The sequence below is a fragment of the Semicossyphus pulcher genome, unplaced genomic scaffold (genome assembly GCF_022749685.1).
Source record: "Semicossyphus pulcher isolate SPU_LCO1_2020_fin unplaced genomic scaffold, fSemPul1.0.p SCAF_26, whole genome shotgun sequence".
NCBI lineage: Eukaryota > Metazoa > Chordata > Actinopteri > Labriformes > Labridae > Semicossyphus > Semicossyphus pulcher.
The window spans coordinates 1142501-1164047 of record NW_027211700.1 but is presented as its reverse complement, the minus strand read 5'-3'; the positions used below and the strand labels follow the sequence as shown (position 1 = coordinate 1164047).

The 21547-nt window shown below is 43.3% G+C and overlaps 3 protein-coding genes across 5 annotated transcripts in view; all 3 read right to left on the bottom strand.

Moving 5' to 3' along the window:
* Positions 1-4963, bottom strand: LOC138604565 (dehydrogenase/reductase SDR family member 13-like). Its single transcript, XM_069676499.1, has 5 exons — positions 4795-4963; positions 3885-4003; positions 3571-3694; positions 2003-2329; positions 1-548 (listed from the first exon to the last, which is right to left on the bottom strand). Exons 1-5 carry the CDS (start codon positions 4916-4918, stop codon positions 289-291), a joined length of 954 nt encoding a protein of 317 aa, XP_069532600.1. The 5' UTR covers positions 4919-4963; the 3' UTR covers positions 1-288.
* Positions 4964-5999: 1036 nt separating this feature from the next.
* On the bottom strand, positions 6000-16352 carry phf12b (PHD finger protein 12b). Of its 3 annotated transcripts, none has more exons than XM_069676495.1 (15): positions 15661-16352; positions 14813-14994; positions 12449-12521; positions 11889-12345; positions 11572-11692; positions 11354-11486; positions 11104-11268; positions 10873-11016; positions 9873-10569; positions 8682-8807; positions 8415-8588; positions 8226-8324; positions 7756-7838; positions 7511-7649; positions 6000-7201 (listed from the first exon to the last, which is right to left on the bottom strand). In XM_069676495.1, exons 1-15 carry the CDS (start codon positions 15724-15726, stop codon positions 6708-6710), a joined length of 3153 nt encoding a protein of 1050 aa, XP_069532596.1. In that variant the 5' UTR covers positions 15727-16352; the 3' UTR covers positions 6000-6707. The 3 variants fall into 3 exon arrangements, with proteins under 3 accessions (XP_069532596.1, XP_069532599.1, XP_069532598.1); XM_069676498.1 differs by having other exon boundaries at positions 8226-8321; XM_069676497.1 differs by having other exon boundaries at positions 8682-8804.
* A 3777-nt stretch (positions 16353-20129) lies between these two features.
* The window catches only part of sez6b (seizure related 6 homolog b), a 154326-nt gene continuing 152908 nt past the window's right edge, over positions 20130-21547 (bottom strand). The window contains 1 exon segment of the mRNA XM_069676462.1: positions 20130-21547. This exon segment is cut by the window's right edge and continues 811 nt beyond it. The gene's annotated coding sequence lies outside the window, so the exon portion shown is untranslated.

The window sequence follows — 21547 nt, the reverse complement described above, 5'->3', positions numbered from 1 at the left end:
GTAAATTGATTGTTTATTGATTTTGGCTGCAGATAAAAAGTGCGTTAATAAATCTGTTATCTGGATTGTTTGACGTTTACAGCAGCTCTTAAGACAAGTTACACATGTGCTCGTTATTTTATCTGTGCTGTACAAATGAGTCATGTTAGCTGTGATGGTCCGGCTGGCTCTTCTGTTTTATTAGAGGAGCCTAATCTCACCTGCCAGCTCAGCTTTACATACCATGTCTGAAGGAAACCTTTCAATCATTAATATCAGGTATCAATAATGTAGATGGATTAAAGCTGCCTAAGCCAGACCGCACATCCTCTCACTGAGCTCCCACAGCTTCTTCGACGCAGCGTCGTCCTTGGCTCTAGCGTACAATTCCCTCACGGTGCAGTTGGAGAAGTAACGGCCGCTCAGAGGTTCGATTCCCTCCTGCAGAGCGCAGTGCAGCGTGGTCTGGGCTCCCTGGACGGTGTTTTTGAAGAAGAAAAGATTCAGGGGCGTCAGGGAGAGCTGAAAGAGTGAGCTCGTGTTCCTCGCCAGGTCAGAGTTGATGGCTCCTAAAAAACACCAGAGGAAGAGCTTTTAGTTTCCTGATCTGCAGCTGTGCAAATCAAATCCAGATCTTTGTTTTAATCTCCCGTAAAATAAAGGTTGTTACACATTTCTGCAGGTACAAAAATATGTTCTGCCAGATAAAGCATCCAGCTCGAAGGTCGAACACTGTTAAACACTCATATTTAATTCATCCAACATTCAACCATCTGCTGATTTATGCATCCGAACTGCACGTTTATGTCTCTAACTCTGTGATCAGATGGTTCCATTGGAGCTTTTGGACTTCAGAATATCACGCCGAGGCTAAACTTTACACTTGAATGTATTTGATGAGTTTAAAATTTGTCTGCATCTAAAAACAAGTTTGCCCTCAGAAACATGATAGAAAGCGACCACATGAAGACAACACATCATCTGCTGAGTCTAATAAAGCAACAGTGACTCTTACATTTGGAAGTTACAGACTCATCACTGACAAAAACACAGAGAGCAGATTTTATAGACATTTTAAACGGCTGCATTAGAAATCATCACACTGTCTGGTAGGAGCTCGAGCTGTGCGTGCTCCCGGGAGGTGCAAGCAATTCTCCATATTCACAAGGTGGCCATTTTCATGGGATGGCACGCTCCAGATGGGACGCTAACATGCTGTTATTATTGTGCATCCTTGTGTTCTTAGTTCGTACAAATACAGGGAGTGTGATAACTGCTATCATGAGCGACTGAAAATCTGCAGGGACGTATTTCAAGTTAAGACAACGTACCTGATCACCAGTTAGCTAGCCAGTTGCTCATTTTAGCATTCAAACAAATACTAACATTACGTTAGCTAGGAATAATTCCTTTGCTATTGTAGCGTGTTATGCTATCCAACGCTAACCTCCGAGCTGTAATATAAGGCAGTGAACGGCTGAATGCTAACGTAAGCTGTTGCCTGACCGTAGCTAATGGGTCATCAAACATGTGAATTTAATGTGAAATATAGCTACCGAATGTTCAATACCTTCTGTCTGTCTGTCTGTCTTTTCAGTTACTGAACAATTGAGAAGATGTAAAATACGAATGATTGGTCAGATCCCAAAATTGAGACGAATTACAGGAACACCGAGATTATATCAGAGTGTGACGTCAGAAGAGAGGCCGCCGTGTCAGTCACAACCTCGCACAGCAAGGCTAACCATGGGCTCGTTTCTGCCAACAATTAGGTTTTTTTAATCTCCATGTTCAGATAACTGTATTTACATGCTGACAACAACATGGCTTCAGAATGTCTCCTCATAACTCCAACTACTGTCTCGTGTCTGAAGCTGTAAGCAGCCCAAATACAATGAGTAGGAAGTCCTGGCTCGGAGATCCTTCATCGCTAACCAGGTGTCTCCCCGAGAGCCTCAATCAGCGTCCGATGACAGCTGAAGGATTCTGGGATTGAACAGTTAAACACACGGTGACCACTGACCTGGATGGAGGCTGTAGCAGGTCACGTTGGTCCCCTTCAGTCTCTTAGCCAGCTCGTGGTTGAAGAGGACGTTGCACAGCTTGCTGTTGGAGTAAATCCAAAAAACATCCAAGGCTGAGGATCCCACTCCCAGAGCTTTGTGAGTGTTCAGGCAGTCGAAGTCTACGTTCCCCCAGTTATGAGTCATGGACGCCACGTTGACCACCCTGCTGGGCCCACACGCCTTCAGACGGTCCAGCAGCAGGTTGGTTAACAGGAAGTGGCCGATGTGGTTGACCCCGAACATCATCCCCAGGCCGTCCTCTGTCCGACCCTGCATGTAAACACCTGCCACAGAAACATGGAGAGACTTTAATCCTGATTCCAGACGAGGAAACATCACAACAAAGATTTAAACCACAAAGAGCGATCGAGGCATCAGAACGCCAGCTCCACCTGCAAGCTCGGTAAAAGTAGCACTTCAGATTTACGCTTTATTTCAACGCGTTAAGAAGCTTTTGCACACACGAAAGTAAGTCCTAAGATCTTTAAATGTGGCAACTAAGATAACTAGAAGTACAGACTTCATCTGATTTAATAGAATAAAGGATTATAATAATAAATTCATTTTCCCTTTTTTAAACTGACTTCTTGTAGCATCTATGGATGTTCAGTTGTAAATAATGAAAGATAACGCCTCTGATAGGTTGTGAAATGGTTGAAAATCAAACATATTGCAATTTTAAATTGACATTTCTATTTTTGTTGTGTTTCATGTGCATAAAATGTGAAATATACTTGTAGTAATGCTGATATCATGTGAAAGGTGTGTTTTTCTGAAGTAAAACTCACGCACGCACAAAAAGTGCGACAGATTAAAGGTTAAACTGTGGCCTTGGTTTCAGTCCAATATTTGAGGAGCTTTTCCTTTGGAGGGACATGAAACACTGCAAACAATGAACAAACATCAGAGAGCATTTAAACAGCAAACTCTTCTGCAGGTGAGCTGAAGGCCGGCGTGTGTATCCAGAGCAACACACAGCTCAGACAGCAACGTCTACTCCAACTACATAAGACAAACAGCTGCTGGATAACCTTCAGTCAGACTCTCAGACTTTCACAGTGATTATGTGGATGTTTCAGGATTGATAACCTAAACTGCTCGTGAGTTGTGGTCCTGTCAGTTTGGGAAACGAAGCTGTTAAACTGCTGAGCTGTCGCCCCACACACAGACAGTGATGCAAACATTTAAAACAAGGCTTTCTATGCTGTGCAGGTAAACTGAAGTTAGCTGAAACTAAATCAACTCCAGGTAAATCTGACGTTTGTTGAGGTTTATTTTATTTTATCACTTTAGCAACAAGAAACTGGCGTCTGAAGACTTTGTCACCCAGATAAACCATGAACCCCTCCTGTCCTTTCTCTTCCGTCACAGACACATAACTCCACCTGGTGTGTCCAAACAAGAACTCAAATCAGCTAAATAATAAAACTATTGTTTTAATCAGGCGTATTCAGTCATATCCTTTACACTAAGTGAGGACCAAGTAAATACATAAATATGAAACAATGATAATAAACAGTCTCACCTGCATTGTTGATGAGGAGGTCCAGTCTGGACTCAGTCTTCAGGAAGGTTTCAGCAAAGCTGCGAACAGACTTCTGACTGCCGAGATCCAGCTGCATGAACACCACCTGATTACTGCCGCTCTCCTGCAGGAGGAAGGAGAAGGAGAGCTGTTAGATAAAATACACACCAAGAATGAACCTTTTTACAGACAGAAACATCCTCACAGCAGCTTCATTAAGCATCTATAAGCGTCTGCGTGGCATTAGGTACACACAGGAGCGTCAGAAAGGCACTACATCCTGAGAGAAGAAATAGACCCTGATGTCTCCTCACCCTCTTGACGTCCTCCAGAGCAGCCTCTCCTCTCTGCCGACTGCGACAGGCCAGAATCACTCGGGCTCCTCTTTTAGCCAGATCTATGGCTGTCTCCTTCCCAATGCCTGTGTTGCTGCCTGCAGGACAGAAAGAGACACAGGTGATACATGTTTCATTTGCAACTCCAGTTATTGTACTTTGAGGCTGCATAATCCTCTACACATGTTGATACCACCACGACAGTTTGTTTGTCTTTCAGCAGCAGTAATGAAAAAGCCCCGCGCGGATTTTCATGAAACTTGGTGGAAGGAATCAGATCCAACTCACAATTAAGGAAGAATTTCCTCCTTGTGCACACACAATTTCCTGCTCTAACTGTTTATGATAACAAGCTGCCATGTTCATGATCTTATTTCAGTGCAGGCCTTTGATATTTGTGCATATATAAATGATAAAGTGTTCAGAAGTACATAATAAACACACAGCTGAGTCGAGACGCTTCAAACAAGCACGAACATATTTGGACAGAAGTCTTCTAGTGACACAAATATATCCCGCCACAGTGGCTGTGCTGGCAGATTTTCTGCAGGAGGTCTGCGCTTCTCTGAGAGACTCTTCTCGTTATAATAATAGTTATCAACATTTAAGTAGAAATAATGCAAATAGATCTATCTGGAATGCAAACATATACACAATGCTATGGATGTGTATTTGAAACATTAAGTACAGGTATAAATATGTATGCGTTGTTTATTTATGACGCATGATCAGAGAGTTGTAGCGACGGTATGACGACAAAGTGGGACCTGTTGAGACTGCGAATGAAGCTGCTCTCTGTTATGTAATCTTGTGCACTCAGAGCAAACATCCAGTGAATATAAAGTCTGCAGAAAAAGAAATCAGTGCACGTGGCAGCAGCTTCACTCACCTGTGATTATCACAGTCTTCCCGTGCAGCTTCACCTTGCTCGTGCAGCTCTTCCCCTTCACCACGATATGACGGAAAATGTAGGCAGCTACGACCACAACTCCGAGCACGAGCAGCAGAGACATGTTGAGTCCTGAGCGTCACACAACACACTGTCACAGAGGACCAACACACTCCGTGACTCAGACACACAAACACACCCGTTTCCTGTGAGGGCGGCTCACTGTTATCAGGCTGCAGCAGCCTGGACGGAGCGGAACGCGGACAGCTCTCATGTTTGGTCCACTCATACTATTGGCATCCCGCCCGGAGCCATGCAACAGGAGGACAGCGCTACCTGCAGCTGCACACCGGGATTACTACACCTGCAGATGTAGACAAATGCTCACTATACTTTTAATTTAATGCATAAACTGCAGTGAAAACCTTCGAGAAATTATTATAATGTGCTAAACATTTTCGTTTTCAATGATCTGATTCAGAAAAGTAATTTATCATAATAGTAGATTTACAAAATATAAATAAAATATAATATAATATATATTTAAAGATTTACAACTTCATAAATCCTGTGACGATGAGGGAGTACTGAAAGAGTACAATGTACTACCACTAGATGGCGTCAGATACAGCTGTAGCTTGTTATTCGGTGCCATGCTGAACTTTGCTCACACTCTGCCCTCTAGTGGTAAAACAGGTACACAGCACACTAACAGGAACAAGCCCTGGTAACCCAAATCTCCATGATCAGTGTGGGTGGAAGGCAAGTCATATGTCAGAAAAGTCATGACGGTAAGTAAGTCATGACTCTTCTCAACCTGGATGTGAGTATTCTTACTGTGCTTTCACTTTACAAAGATCGAGGATAGTGTTTATAACGACCTGAAGTATTTTGTAACTGCACTATTATCTTATTTTCGTATTTCTTGTCAATACAGCAGATTCCAACCAGAAATTGTGAAGAAAAAAAAACATTTATTAGTCTGCTGTTATGTATAGCCTTAATAATCCTACTGAGGGTGACTAGATTGAGGAATTAAATAAATAAAAGGATGCATAACGTTTAACCTGTCCAAACGATGCCCTCCCCCAGGCACTGAATCAGCCAATAGGAGGCCTCTCTGAAACACTTTCTGTACTCAAGTCTATTTTGGACCCACAAAAGCCTGAAAAAAAACAGAGGACACAAATCTGTTGAGTTTGTTCTTAGAAAATCTTTCTGTATTTACATGTTTGAACAGACAAGCAGTACAGACAAAGAGTGCTTATATACAGAGCAGCACAGGATGTTAAAATGAGTGCTAAAACTAGACGGTATTTACAGATGGACTACAGCGGAAAGTTCAGACTAAGAACCTGTTTATCACAAAACTTCTGGTACTCTACACGGTATCACAAATTCCATGAACTGTACAGTTAAAAACCAAAAAATGGTAAATCTACATGAAATCCAATGTTTCTCCAATTGAGAGGCACTGAATTATATATATTTACATTATATATACATATCATAGTGTATAAGCATGTATGTTTTCATACATATATAGCTACCTGTGGTGCAAAAGCAGCAAAAGAAATAAGAATGTATGGAATCCATTACTACAAAATAAAAGGTTTGTGCTAAATGGGCTGACTGACAAAATAAAGTTACACCATACATAACCAATATACTGGCAAAGAAAAGGTGAGCGCAGGTAAATAATGTGCGCTCGCTCTGAAGTGAACAGAAGGTTACCGTCAGTCGTTCAAAAACAGAAGAGATTGTCAATAATACTTCAAGTTCATGCAAAGATATAAACCATTAAAATAAAAAATTAACTTTTCCCTGTTGACCAACCAGCTGTGCAGCTTTCCCTTCATTGTGACTCGGAAGGTGCAAAACAAACGGAGGGAGGGCGGGACTTCCTGTGCGGGTTATGGAACAGAGTTGGCGTGCAGAACGGGCACTTGGTGGGAGGGGGCAGTCTCCGTGTGGGGCTCCTCCTGGCTGGAGGGGCCGCTCACTGTGGCAGTACTGGGTGGAGGAGGAGGTGTAGGTGTGGAGGTGGGGGCGGTGCTGGTAGTGCTGCTGCTGCTGCTGCTGCTGCTGCTGGTGGTGTTGGTATTCGTGTTGCTAGTGCAACTGGCGGCCGGCGTGGCGGTCTGCTCCTCTTTGGGCTGCTTACTGGCGAACTCGGTGATGCTGAAGACGAACTGGAGGCAGCCCAGTTTGATGTAGCTGCCGTGGTGGAGCAGGGCAGTGCCCTCCCAGCCCGCCCCGCTGCCCCCGATCAGGCTGGAGCTGCTCGCCTTGCAGCTACACGACGGCTCCGAGCCGCCCTGAGGCTGACTGCTCATCACGCCGCCAGCAGGCAGCAAACCCACCACAGAGCTGGGACCCTCGTCATCCTCTCGCTTCTTACTGCGACCTGCAGGGAGGGAACACGAAGAGATGCTGAGAGACGCAAAATACAACAGCAAAGGGTTTACACCAAAGTTAAGTCATTATTTTAAGGCCTTTATTACTGATGGTTTTTCTACAGAGAAAATAAACCCAATAAAACAAGAGGAACGGTGTCCATTGATTATTGACTGTATGATGATTCTATGGTGAGCAGTTTTTCTTTCTTGCACCAGCATCATCCTGGCCTTGAAACAAGAGCCTCTGGAGCCTCTGAGCACATCCTACGAGCACATCCTACGAGCACGGTAAACATGTGAGAACAAGGTGAACTCACGGATGATGCCTTGCACTTTGGCCACCAGGCCGCTGGGTGGAGACGGAGAAGCTTTCTCAGAGAAGTCACACGAGTAAAGGACGTTGTCCACGGTGGTGCCGTGCTCGCTGTAGTTCAGCAGCTCGTAATGCTTCGTGTTCTGAGGAAACACATGCAAACTATTTACTTCAGGAACAACAAGCACAGTTCTCCAATGAGCTGGAGAATAAAGCCACAGTAACACCTTTCTACATTTTAGTGCATACCTCATCGTAGAAAATGCAGGCGTGTTTCCCCGATATGTAGTTGCAGTGACCGTAGTTTGTAAGGCACACGTCCATGTCAGCACCTTCACAACACACATTAAAGAAGAGATGAGGAACAGGATGCTTCCTGGATCAACATTGCAATCATCCAATCACAGTCCTATGACATCATCAGAGTACTGATGTGTTTACTTATTTGTGCTTCGCTGAATTCTCTAATAAGTAGCTCTAAAATAACTTCACCTCAACATAATAGTCTTAAAACTACGATTTGAAAATAGACACTAAATGAAGAATAAGTCAGGAAGAGCACAAAACTCAGCAAGTACTGCACTGCTTTCTATAAATGGAGCATAAGACAGTATGTGAAGCTCTGGTTATCTCCTCTCCTAATCATAGCAGCACCAGCAGGTTACAAACGCATCACTGATAACGTTAACACCTTTTTATTCTGCAGAAGCTCATCTTACCAGATCCTATGTATAACGTCCTGTAACACATGCTGACTGCTCCTCCTTTTCCTGTCAGAGGGTAGAAGACAGCTCGGGCCTGCACCTTCTTCTGACCTGCTGGGAGGAGGGGCGGGTGTTACAACATATCGTATAGAATCAACAGGACATGAGAGTTCAACAACACACTGAACAGCTGTGTCTCCTTACTGTCAGGGCGGGGTGACGGGGGTTTCATGGCAGCACTGGGGGCTGGAGGAGGAGGAGGAGGAGGAGGAAGAAGAGGAGGAGTGATGGGGGAAACTTTGGGGGGAAAGAGCTGCTGGATCCTCTGCCAGGCCAGGAGCTTGATCATCTCTGCGTCCAGTTTGTCCAGCTGGATCCCTGCACACAGAAACACACACGAGACCATTAGGAGGTTATTATACCGCTAACGTCACAGATACTACAATCCTACAACCACAAGATCACACGTACCTCCATCCTCGTCCTTTGCATCCTTCATGCAGCTGGACAGGTTAGCGATGGAGGAGAGAGTGCTGGGCAGCAGTGAGTCCATCAGACCAGGGACAGGACCAGAACCAGGACCGGCCTTTATGTCTGCTGAGAAACATGCAGGGAAAATATGTGAGCAAAGAACTGAGACTGATCGGGAGGACTGAAAGTGGGCATGTCACTGGTGTGGAAAATAATTATTTTATGCAACTTCACATTTTAAACTGAACATTTAAAAGTGTGTTTTGGTGCAAACACACACTCAAACGTTTAAACTGCAGCCCATTCAGCGTCTCTTTTTGTCTCTTCACTGATTTGTTATTTCACACGGTGAATAGTTTCCAGTGAGCACTAGAGGGAGCTGCTGGGCTCTGATCTGCTCAGTGACAGTGTGGAGCAGTTGAACTCTGATTTAGATGTAGTCTGCAAGTGCATACACTATTGTTTTTATGCACACTTTGCTGTAGTTTCTCTTGCACCTTTGTATGCTTCATATCAGAGAATCTGCACAACCTAAGTTAAAAGGTTATGTCTGTAAATAAACAAAAAATAATTGAAATTGTGCCACAAATAAAAAATGATGTTTCGATTTTACTAAATAAACACAAAAAGCACTTTTGTTTTTACATGTTGAAGGCTTTTTGATACTTTTGCCTACAATAGAAATACATGCATGCATTGATAGTTTTGCTTATGATGATTTCTAGGAAATGTTTCATACTTCTTAAATCTGCACAACCTCAAGGTTATGCAAAGTTTGTAAGTCACTCTGCAGCTATTATAGTTTTAATTTATGAACTATTTTAACAGGCTTATATAAACCACAACCTCCTTTAGCCTGATCGATGACACCACCTGCCGCACGCACACCACGTGTGATGTAACATGATGATGTCATAGGCGAACAAACAGCGTGATGGTGTGAAAGGCCGAAGCCTTCGCTTTCTGTTGCAAAAAGAACAAAGCTTTACGCTATTATAAATGTTATTTTTGATTGTTCGATTATTCATCAACCATCATCGGCATGCTCGAGCAACAGTGACGAGATGATAACCTTACAACCAACAGAGCTAGAGGGAAGGAAGTATCGTGTACTTTTCAGCATTTTATTTTTCATTAAATAAAAATCTAATTAATAAGTCACTCGTTTCAGAGCTTAACGAGTTCACATACCTGTAATTGGTGACGGCGCCCCCAGCTTGGTCGGGCCATGCTCCTGGTTTCCTTTAGGTGGCGATGCTGAGCGGGCACTGCTGGTGATGGAGGGTTTTTCCTCGCTGCTCTCCTCCTGCAGCTCCGTCTGGCTCCTGTGGTTCTGCTGGCCTCCGTGGGGCCATATCGTGGGGGCAGTGGGGCAGATTTTCTGAGCGCAGGTCTCTGTAGTGCTCTCTGGCTCTTTTTTAACCGTTTCCGCTCCTATGTGGTTGAGCAGCCCGGAGGCAGGAGCTGAGTCTGAGGGTGTGGTAACGGGTTTCAGTCTGTGCTGCAGCTCCACCTGCCTGCAGGGCTCTGAGGAGTGGCTACAGTCTACAGGTCCGTTAGCTTTGGGAGGCCGGTGCTCCTCTGCCAGAGGTCCGTTGGGTTTCCTACAGTTCTGACACGGCGTCATGCTGCATTTACAAACACCCAGCTCCGACAGGGCGTCAGCGGGTGTACTGCAGGGTTTAGAGCAGGGCTCTGGGGAGGAAGTCCTGCCTATAGAGGCTTTCGTTTTCACATCCTCTGATGTTACACATGATTTCTTACTGGCTTTCTGCTCAGAGCTCCACTCTGCTGGCGACGTTAACGATGGCAGGGTGGACGACGCCTTCTGCTTGATTGACAGGTGTCGCATGATGCTGCACTGGAGGGCGATGACATCCTGAAGCCACTGATCAACACAGAACAAGTTTGTTTAGCAACAAAAGAAGTAATAATCAATACTTCATAGAACCCCGTCTTATCTTTCAAAGAATAAATAGCCATCAAATCAGTCAGTGGATGAACTAGAACTTTTAGTGGACGCACTTTGATCACCCCGAGGGATGACGCAAGCAGCCTCGAGCAATTCCAAAACTTTCTGTACCTGTTCGTCATTTAGACCCACAATATGTAAATATATAAAATATTATTAGACTGTGTTTAAGATAAAATTCTAGACAAACTGTGTCACATTATTTTACTCTCTGCTCACCTCCTTCTGCTCAGCGTCGGTGGTCAGGTGTTTAGAGGAGTGACAGTCGGGAACGCCGCTACAAACCAGCTCCAGCTGGCGCACGCGTGCAGGAAGCAGCATGGGGGGAGGATTCTGGTACTGGGACTTGATGGAATCTGGCACCTGAGTCCAAACACAGATTTTAGATTGAAGGAACAACTTTATATTTTAAAAGATAAAATAAGAACAACACTGAGCCAGCCAGCAGACCTTTATGCTCTTCTTGCTGTGCTGGTGGCTAGTGCGTCGGTTGGGTGCATTCTGCCGGTGGACTCTGCGCAGGAAGTCCAGCTTGACGGCGTGCTGCGACATCCGGTCCTGGAACTGGTCAAAGAGCTGACAGCGGCTGGACAGGCTCAGAGTCCTCTGATTCAGCTGGAACACACAAACATTACAGATGATCATTCTGTCCCACTGTCCTGGGTACGACAAACTAAAAGACCAAGATCCTTCCTCGTACCGCTAAGTGCTCGACATGGTTCGGACACATCCATTTGCCGGCAGGTAGAGCTGTGAGCGGAGGGTCCAGACAGTCCATGTGGAACAGAAGGGGACAATAGTCACACTGGATCAGTGGGGCCAGCCTGCAACTCCTGTGGGAGGAAAAACAAAGAACCCGCTTTAATATACGAGACATTTCTGCATCCTTGTGATGTAAGGTAACCAGGTTGTACTCACCTGTTGCATGAATAGCAGACTTTAACCGGTAGAGGGACCAGACCATTAGAATCCAGTTCGTGCTGAGGCCTCCTGAACGGCTTTCCCAGCAGCTCCTCTTTTCTCCTCCGTTTACTGCTGCCTACAAATCCAAACAGGACGAGAGGAACGTGTGAGAAACAATCGAAGACATCATCAAACTGACCGGAGTCAAAACCTGAAGCACTAAATTCACCCGAGGACACATTTTGTAACAAAGCTGCAGATCTTCTTCATCGCTCATCTCCACATTTGCCTCATCATGTGTTTACATAGTGTTGTACATTATACAGACTGACCTGGCAGTGCGGTGGTGCAGGTGAGCTCGCTGGGCAGTTGGAACTGTGTGGGGTTTCTCTCCATGGCGGCTGCTATCAGCAGTTGAAACGGTCTCTTGAGGAGGCGCGGCGTCGGAGCCGATAGCGTAGCACCTTCCAGCTCTGCGCCCTGAATGTCCTCCTCAGCCTCTGCCGCCTCCTCCTCCCCGTCGTTCTGCTCCTCTGAGGGGGTGGGAGTGGATGACGTGTTGGAGTTTGGAGTCCCAGGTCGGCTGCTCGGCCTGCTGCTGGTCCTGCGGTCCAAGAGGCGCACCTGGGCCACTCGTAGACCAGGTCCTGCTGCTCCAGCACCTGGAGGCAGGCCGTCGAGCCGCAGCGGGCCTGCGTTGAGCTCCAGCTCCACAGCTGGGGACGCAGACCGCTTAGACGAGGACCTCTCTGGTAGACCGTTTGTCTGCTCCGACTTCTGCTCTCGCTTCTGAACACAAAGAAAGAGACAGACTTAATGAATCAGCATTTAAATACTTGTGTCCAACATTGGTGAAGGATTGAGTGAGTAGAAGAGAAACCCTGCTGCTCACCTTTTTCCTAACGTTACAGCGATGACACATCCATTCTCCCGGGGGAAGCATTTCTTCACTCAGAGGCGGGTTGCTGCCAAACGATGCGGGCAAATTAATAAACATCATTTAACATCTGTGTATGCAGTCATGACTTAAAGCTTTACAAGTTCAATTCCAGCTAATAATCCAACATCACAATGTTGCTGACACCACATAGTGATTAAATGATTCATAAAATTGTACATAAAACATTTTAAACATTAACAAGCAAGTTACACAGTAAATTTGCCCCCTTCTGCCTCCATCTAGTGGCCTATTTGCTGCTTAACAGTCAAGAAAATTGCCTGACAATGATGTGCAAACTAAGCAACAGCTGGAGCATTGAAAAGAATCCAAAACATTCTAAATTAATAACAGAAATAACTGTATATTTTACAGTGCAGAGAAAACATTCAACCATTATTTAAATCAGTAGATTCAAAGTTTGATTCATAAGTTAACTGGAGTTGGTTGAAGTTGCCTTTTGGATTAAACTGTGAACAACCACGACCTGGATGACTGGAAACATTCACAGACAGAGCAAACGATGTTCACATCACAAAGGATGAGAAAAAAGCTGTCACTGCAAAATGTGCAGACTGACTGACAGGTAAATGTATCAAGGAGGGAGGTGTCATATTTGATTTATAACAGGCAGGACTAGTCTGCAGCAAAGTCCCCCACCCACAAGGAAAGATGTATATTATTACACGTTAATGCAGCTCATCTTCCCTTTATGATATATCGTGAAGATGAGGCCGTTCACAAGCGTGACCATATATGGATAAAAACGTTTCTGTGCGGTCGTTTCCCAGAAACAGTCTGAAATCAACTGTTCCAAATGCCGAAGTTAAAATAATCATGCATGCGAACCTTCAACGGAGAGCAATGCAAAGCGGCGCCGGGGAAAAAAGCACCGATAGAAACACCTTTAAAACATTCACAACTAACACTATCACACCGCGACTCCATCTATGCTAAAGACGAAACATTTATGCAGGCTTTTTTCGTCAAAGCTGGAATTTAAAGCTTGGTAAGATGGCGGTGGAATAGAAAAGAGAGCAGTGAGGTCGCCATATTGTAAACAGAGGCAGACTCGACTCCATTTTTAGCAGCAGCGAGCGGCTCCGCTGGCTGCAGCCGCGGCAGGAGGGGAGGACCGACTACAGGCTCATTCAGCCATTCTCACAGAGAGGCTGCACGGACACAACCAATATACGTCGTATTTACAGGCCTTAACAATGACAATAACGAGTGAAAGTATGCTCTATAACCATACGATGAACCATATTTAACGAAGCATCACATATCTAACAGCATATATTGTCGAGAGAGAGAGGAAACATAACGGTTAGCTACTTTTATAGCAGTTGTTGTCCTTGCTTGCAGAACCCCATTCAACAAACCTAAAATTTAGCCTTCTCTCGCCTTTATCTTCTCCAAAACCACAGTGCGAATGACTTTAAGATATGTTTTTGATTAAACAGTGCTTGGACATTCGGCATATGTATTTAACAAACTAAAGTGCCACACAAAGCTCACTACCGCCCTCCTTAGTTAATTTGTATGAGACAGTACAGTGTGAAAAGCGGTAGCAAATACCTGCAGAGCAATGGAGCAATTCCCCTTAAAGAGGGCTCGTACAAAACTCCCGTGGAGTAATTTAATACATATACTTAAGTGAAATGTTAAACATTCATCTTTGCAGCTCCACCAAAGAATAATAATAATGAAGGAAATGAAAAACCTTGCAAAAGTAAGCATTCAGCATCTATGCTGTGCGTGCAGACACCACAAATCTGACAGCACATGTTTGCAGAGGGTGAGAAAACATATCAGTTAATAAAATAAACCTCGAATTTAGCAATGACTCGTCTTAGGGATTACATAAAACACACTGGAAATGAATTGAATGTATGTTTTTGATTTCGTAATGTGGGCTGGTGAATTCAGCTTATTTACTTTGCCAACTTATATGCCACACGAGGCTCAATGCCACCCTCCTTTCTTCAGCTGTACCAGAGAATAACAGGAATAACAGGGGTGCTTAGTAGCAGCTACGTGCTGAACAAAAAAGACTGGTAAACAATCTTTTTTTTCCATCCGCCTGGTGTAATACTAAAGAGGGGCAGAATTTAATCAGCATGCTGGATTGAAGCAACCAAAAGCAGCCAAACTTCATCAGGAAAATGACCCTTGCAGAAATTTGCATTCGGCATCTAACTTGCATGCAGATTTGGGAGACTCAAACTTGCAGTCCATTTGAATGTTTGCCACTTGGCATGCACTGATCCGTGCAGAACGGGTCCCTCTGCCTCTTTTGTCTAAATAACTGTAACTTACCAGCACTGGAGGTGGAAGGCTGCAGGACAGTGGTCACAGCAGAGCAGGTCTCCCCCCTCCCGGCAGCTGTCGCAGGTGTCATGGTTGGTGGCCCTGCCGCTCCTCCGGACGTCCCTCACCAACTTCCGACTCCTCTTCTCCACATCCTCGGACTTCGGGGGCGCGAGCAGTGTTTGGATTTGCTGTGAAAGTTGTTCAGATGTTTAGTATGAGATCACAGATGACCTGTCTGATTGTTCGTAGTTCTGGTAGCTTTCACTTGTGGCCTCCAGCTTGCAATGTATACTTTTACATAGAGAACTGGGATAGTTATTCTTGTCATATCCCACTTTGTAATAATCTAAATGACCAGATAGTCTCATTTATTACAGTTTAAGAATCTTGCAATTGATAAAAAATAATAAACAGCCAATACAGATATGTAACGTTTGATATTTTGATTTAAGGGTTTTCCACCAAATGCATTGTAACCCTATGGTATTCTTGAAATTATAATGCTTGGTATTACTAAACTATATATCTGAGATGATATTTGCACATACTATGCAAAGGCCAACACGTTGCTAAATTTGACTGAATTGTAAAAGCCATATGTGGTTCTAAATGAAGAGCCGTTTGGGAGCCGAAAGAGCCGACTCTTCTTGCTGAGCTGACCCAAATGATCCGATCATTGAAAAGAACCGGAATTCCCATCACTAGCCTCCATTATTAGCCCAAACTAATGAGTTGGCTAGCAGGGAAGTGCAAGTCTGATGATAAAGGCAATAAATGTAACATAAAAGACATAAAAGCCTTAGAAAAAAAGAGGTATTTCAATTCAATAAGGCCTGTGAACAGAGCAGCCTCACCTCCATTAAGCCCCCAGAGGTATCCAGATCGTACACAATCGTCGGGGTCTCCATTTTGTCCCACATTCATCCAGCAGCAGACGGTGCAAAAAGAGACGGCGATACAAATGCCCAACAGGCACACAAAGATGAGAGCAAATCCCGCAATAAATGTCTTTTCCCAAATGTTTTTGGCCAGCGGATGGCTGGCAAAATGATGCTAGCTCTCGTTAGCCGGCTAACAGAGCTATCTACGAAAGAAGACGTCAGCCAGTCAAGGTTGTGAAGCTAGCGGGCTCACTAGCTTGTGTCGCGGGCCTCAAAAAACAACAAAACTCCACTCAAATCGTTTAATTATACCTTTAGTTTCTTAGCACCAATTTTAAAAAGCTGGCGCCAAGCCTACATACAGCTTTCTCTATCAACAGACCTCCGCTGCTAGCTACAAAATCCTCCTGCGGCCTAGCTGGCCAGCCATGATTCTTGTTTCTGCTCCTGCAGAAAGCAGCCCTGTAAATCTGCAAACCCCTCCGCTCCCATTGTCAACACAAGATGAAGACAACAAATACAGAAAGAAATCCGGCGTGGTTCGGTCCAATGCACGGTTTCCGGTAGCGTTCCGAAAGAATAATCCTCAAATCAGGTATGTGGAGATGCAAATTTGGTTGATGTTATTGTTGTGAAAAAGGCTGTGCATCTACCCTGGCTGCTAGCAACATCCTCTACCAGTTGGCGCAACCGCGAACCGACTGGGGCGCATGCGCAATGGAACGGATATAGATGATAAAGACGATAGATTGTTAAAAAGGAGCGAATACGTTGTATACTTTGTGTCCGGCTACCACATTTGTACTGGAATAACTCTAATATATATCACTTTGCCTGTCACTGTCTACTTTTGCTTTTAGACCGTACTAATGACACCATACTGATGCGACTGGGCGTTATAGTTACTGTTGTTTGTATTAACAGCTAATGCTAACGAGCGTTACTAAATGTAATTGTCATACTTGAGTTAACGGTCACACACTCATCTCTGCAGCACCAGGGGAACTCCCTTTCAGAAGTTATTATTCAACATCCAAGGTGTGCATGCAGACACCACAAATCTACCACATATTCTCCAGAAGGTGAGGGAACGTGTCGGTTAGCTTCTTTATTAGCAGTAGTTGCCTTTGCTCTCAGGACTCCATTCAATAAACAGTGAATTTTGCATTCACCATTTCCTCGGATTCTCCAAAAACACACCAAAACAGCCTGAAGATATGTTTTGGATTGTATAATATGTGGTGGAGAATTCGGTATGTTTAATATTAAAAAAACAAAGGTCCAAACAGGGCTCAATACCACCCTCCTCGGTTGTATTAGAGAATACATTGTATTCAGTTTAAAGGGAATCAGCGATTGTGTCAATGGCACTGTGGTAGCAGACATTTGCTGTTTGTATTAATAGGGGTTGTTAACGAACGTTACAGATACCTGTTTTTCAAAGTCCGTTGCTTATATTAGGCTACTAAGCATCTAATGCAAGTTACTACTGCTTCTAGAATTGAGTTGCCAACACCGTTCTCAGAGTACTTTTACCTTAGTGTTACTATTCTAATATTGCCATTGTCAGTGTTGCTGTTGCATGGGTACTTATGCCACAGTTGTAGGGGAGACCGGGGACGGTTTCAACACTATTTGCAATTTTTTAGTTTCTCAGAGACTATGGACTAGACCAACCAAATTAGTTTATATTGAACTTAAACCTGTCTGCCAATTACCCAGACCATTTAGGTATGACATATTGTTGCAACGCTGGGAACACTTGCAACACTGGTCACGGACAGTTTCAACGATTAAAAAAACCCATTAACTTTCATCAATTATCTTTAAAAATAAAAGAAAGCAAAATAGGCCAACATAAAGTGACTTGACTTTGCAAAAGACCTTGCAGAAATGAGACGAATTGAAACACTATAAATATCATAATAAACAAGATAATAAAGAAGACAAGATCCTGCGATAGAAGAAATGTTCCAGGTAATCCTAGACACTGATGGGAAAGTCTAAATTTAAAGGCACGTTTTGGATGATGAAGTCAAACGCTTGCCTGGTGCATGATGGGTAATTTGCAGCCCTCACCAGCAGAGGGCGGCAGCGATCTGTGGTGTGTTGGTAATTAAACTGAGAATATGATCACCCTGAGAGATTGCTCACATAATATGTTACATATAAACATAAAATAGACACAGTTGAATATTTAGTAATTGATTTTAGTCCAAAATTAAAGGTGGTATTATCCTCACAATGAACCTTCTAGTGGGATGTGGGGTACAGTTAGATTTACCACTCAGATTTACAGTGCCCTAAAGGTGTGTGACAATTAATATTTATTTGGAATTTACGACACTTTATTAATTTATTATTATTTATTAACCTGATTAAGAAGCATTTGTGCATATAGACACTAATTAATGCTGGTTGTTGGTCCTAGAGTTGGGCAGCACTGAAAATAAATACTGCTCTGGGTGGGTTTGTTGCTTGCTAGCACAGATTAGCCTCACCCTATAATAACCTGCTGCCGGCGGTTAGCATGCTAGTGCAACAGTAACCGTGATGCTGTCGGTGTTAGCTCAGCAGGGTGGATGTGTTCTCGCACGAGAGAGTGACAGAGAGCCCAGGAGGAGGGGCCTAGTTTGAATGTGTTGACAGAATGCAGAAAAACAAATCCTCCTTATTATACCTTTAACTGTCAGGAGTCCCACAAAGTCAAGTGATTGATTATCATTAGCAGCATTACTTCATACTCAAAAATGGTTGGCTGAATCTCATCCATGCTTATTGCCATTTTTGTGGTGACGTTTTTCTACATTACCTTCCTGAATTGAAAGAATCAGCGATGTTGGCATTAACTGAGAGCTCTGGAGGCAGGCTATGTTGGTGAAGCCATCTTCTCAGTCTTCTGTGGAAAGCATTAAGGTCGTTTACCTGCACATCATCACTCAGATTTCAAGGATAATTAGAGTTAAAAGCCTCAGTCAGAAGGACAGAAGCTGTGTTCTGCTGCAGGTTTATTCTCAGGCTTCCACTGCTTTAAAAGCCTGCTGAGAGACACGCTGCTGCCCTAACAATGAACACAATTCATCATGAACAGCAGATGCATCGCACTCTCTTCATGTCATGACTTCATTACACAGCTAATTATCGCTTTTAATGGGACTATTTCCCCCGTTCATTAATGCACACTGTTACTGATTTCTTTTCTGCAGGCACGGAGGACGCTCCATGCAATGAAAGAAAGAGATCACATTCAACTTGTAGTATGAAGTTTTTCCAGTTTAAATGATGGATTGCTTTAATTAATGCCACAGGAGGTTTCTGCTTACGGAAGTTCTTTCTCTTCGTCTGTTTTTGGAGTCTGTGATGTCGAGAAAGTTGGACAAACCTGACGGTAAACAGACTGACTGTGTTTAAATCATGTTTACCGGATTTAGTTTTTGTGTACTTTATCCCAGTATGAAATGTTGTCCCCAATATTCTTCAGAAAGTGAGCTTGCATGTTTGGTTTAAGTTCACATTTTCTTGTAAAATATAAGGTCCTGTTTACACCTGGTATTAATATTCTTCCTCACTGATCCATCACAAGGAGACAGTTGTAAATAAAACTTAGCAATCGGTGCAGAAAATCCTCTGTTGTTGTCTAAAGATCATCAAGATTCATTGTGTTTGGATAAGCTGACAACAGCTCAATGGCATGATACATAAGAAAGCAAAATGACAAGGGCGCCGGGTTAGCCCGGCGGGTACATCACGTATCCTATACAGAGGCTTCGGTCCTGGATGCTGGGCCCCGGGTTCATCTCCTCCACACTATCTTCCCTTGTTTCCGACACTGTCCTCTCTCTCTCACAATAAAAGGACAAAAAGATTAATTTAAAGAAGACAATTTGAGTATGTATCAGTCTACAAGTTACAATTACGAGGGTGCATGGAGATTTGGAAGTACAATAACAAGCCATTATGATGGTCTGTTCTGCCCTTTTCCAGGTTCTGAAACAGGAAAAGGGCAGAATCGTGAGTTTGGTGGAAGTTTGTGACCTTCTAAGAGGGATGGCTTTGATGGATTTTCATGTCCTGTGGCATAGACAAGGATCTGACAGCCTCTTAACACTTGACAAAATGTATGGAAAGGTGGTCAAAAACCCAGTCATCTAGGTTGATTTAGAATTTTGCATGAACAGGTTTTTCTCTTAAAACCTGTTCTGCAAATCTGTCTCTGTCTAAATACACTCGACAGCACCTGTGTGGAATGTGAAGTTTTAAACTCACCTAATCTGTGAAGTAAAATGTATCCTTAAAGTATCCTTAAATTATAAATCATTATTGTTATTATAGACGTGTGTCTCAGGATTCAGAGTCCAGAAAAGCAGTGTCAAGCCGTTCTGTTGTTCTCATCGCCTACAATTAATTCATTTAATAGATCAATTCTGTCTTTATATATATAAATGAGCTCAATACACTGAAGTTTCTGTCATACAAACAGTCTGAGAATCAAACAGATGCAAACAAGGAGAGCCACGATTCAGAAACTGTCCAAGTATTGATGTTTTTCTGAACAATAACTTTTATTGAAGATGTCTGTGAAGTAGCTTAATCCGTACTTTATGTACAATGAATCAAAAATAGGTTAATTATTATCATTGTCATCACACCAGCTTGCATGGATACATATCATCATAGGACAATACATACTGTAAGTTTGACCGTTGACAGGTGTGGTCTGAATTTAGACGCAGTCTCCAAACAGGCGATGGCAAAATGAACGACAGCTTTCCTCGGTGCATTTTCCTTCAGCTTCGTGGACAGAACGGCACGTGGGAAAAGTGTTTAAACTGAAGCTGTAACAACAAACTGATGAACCAAGAAGACATCATGGTTTAATTCTGCGTGTTAAATATGGCTCTGTGAAATCAGTGTTCACCTTTTCATTCTTTAAAAACAAATTGAAACTTTGGTTATGGAAACGTTTATTGATTATATGTGAAATCTTAATTTACTACTTTGTGAAGAAATGGTTCAACATTTTGGGAAAGATTTGTATTTTTCACTGAAAGATTGATGGCTGTGTGTCAACTACAGAGCTGGAGTCAGGATGTTTTTAACCTAGCTTAGCTTAAACACTGGAAGCAGAGGGAAACAGCTAGCCTGGCTCTGTTCACAGTTAAAATAAACAGTAAAGATGCACCTCAAGCAAAGAAAGGTACAGTTTGCTGTGAGAATTTAATGCTAGCTAGCAATGTGTAGCTTGTTCGTCAGCAAACCTTCAGTAAAAATGCAGCCTACGACAGTTAGCACTGAAAGCAAATTAAGACAATTTTCATAAACTACAATTATTATCTGGCAAATGAAAATATTTGGTTTGTTGTTTTGGGAGATATTTTTACATCCCATTTTTTTTCCCCCTTTGAACAGAGTTAAGCTAGCTGTTTCCCCATAGACTGTATATAAGAAGTGGGCGGAGCATTGGATGGTGTTTCAAAGAGTTAAGTTTCGCCTTTTAGTCTTTGCCATCTTATTTTTTAAGAACCAGAAGTGACTATATTTAGACAAGCAAAACTAATGCTAGCACTAGCTTGGTTAGCATGATCCATCTGTAATGAACAATGGCTGTGATAATGATTGGGACGGTCATTGTGGCTATTGAAAAGCAGACATAATGTTCTCACTAAAAAATGTAACAGCCGACGCGTCAGACTCGTTTTAGTACGTCAGAAAGCTGAAAACATGTTTCAGGTTGCTGTTGTAGCCTCTCGTCAAACACAAGCTGTGCACTGAAGCTTCCTGATCTTCCTGCTCTGTGTGACTCTCAATGGGAGCATCAGTGACTACATGAACATCATGCTGTGCTGAAGAAGACGTGAAA

Coding starts and splice junctions, on each gene's coding strand:
- LOC138604565 (XM_069676499.1), bottom strand. CDS start 4,918: ATGTCTCTGCTGCTCGTGCTCGGAGTTGTGGTCGTAGCTGCCTACATT. Junction 2,330..3,570: donor CCTCCTCATCAACAATGCAG/GTGAGACTGTTT, acceptor TTTCTGTGGCAG/GTGTTTACATGCAGGGTCGG. Junction 549..2,002: donor CTGCTACAGCCTCCATCCAG/GTCAGTGGTCAC, acceptor GGTGTTTTTTAG/GAGCCATCAACTCTGACCTG.
- phf12b (XM_069676495.1), bottom strand. CDS start 15,726: ATGTGGGACAAAATGGAGACCCCGACGATTGTGTACGATCTGGATACC. Junction 8,808..9,872: donor GGCGCCGTCACCAATTACAG/GTATGTGAACTC, acceptor CATGTTTCTCAG/CAGACATAAAGGCCGGTCCT. Junction 7,650..7,755: donor CCTGCATTTTCTACGATGAG/GTATGCACTAAA, acceptor GTGTTTCCTCAG/AACACGAAGCATTACGAGCT.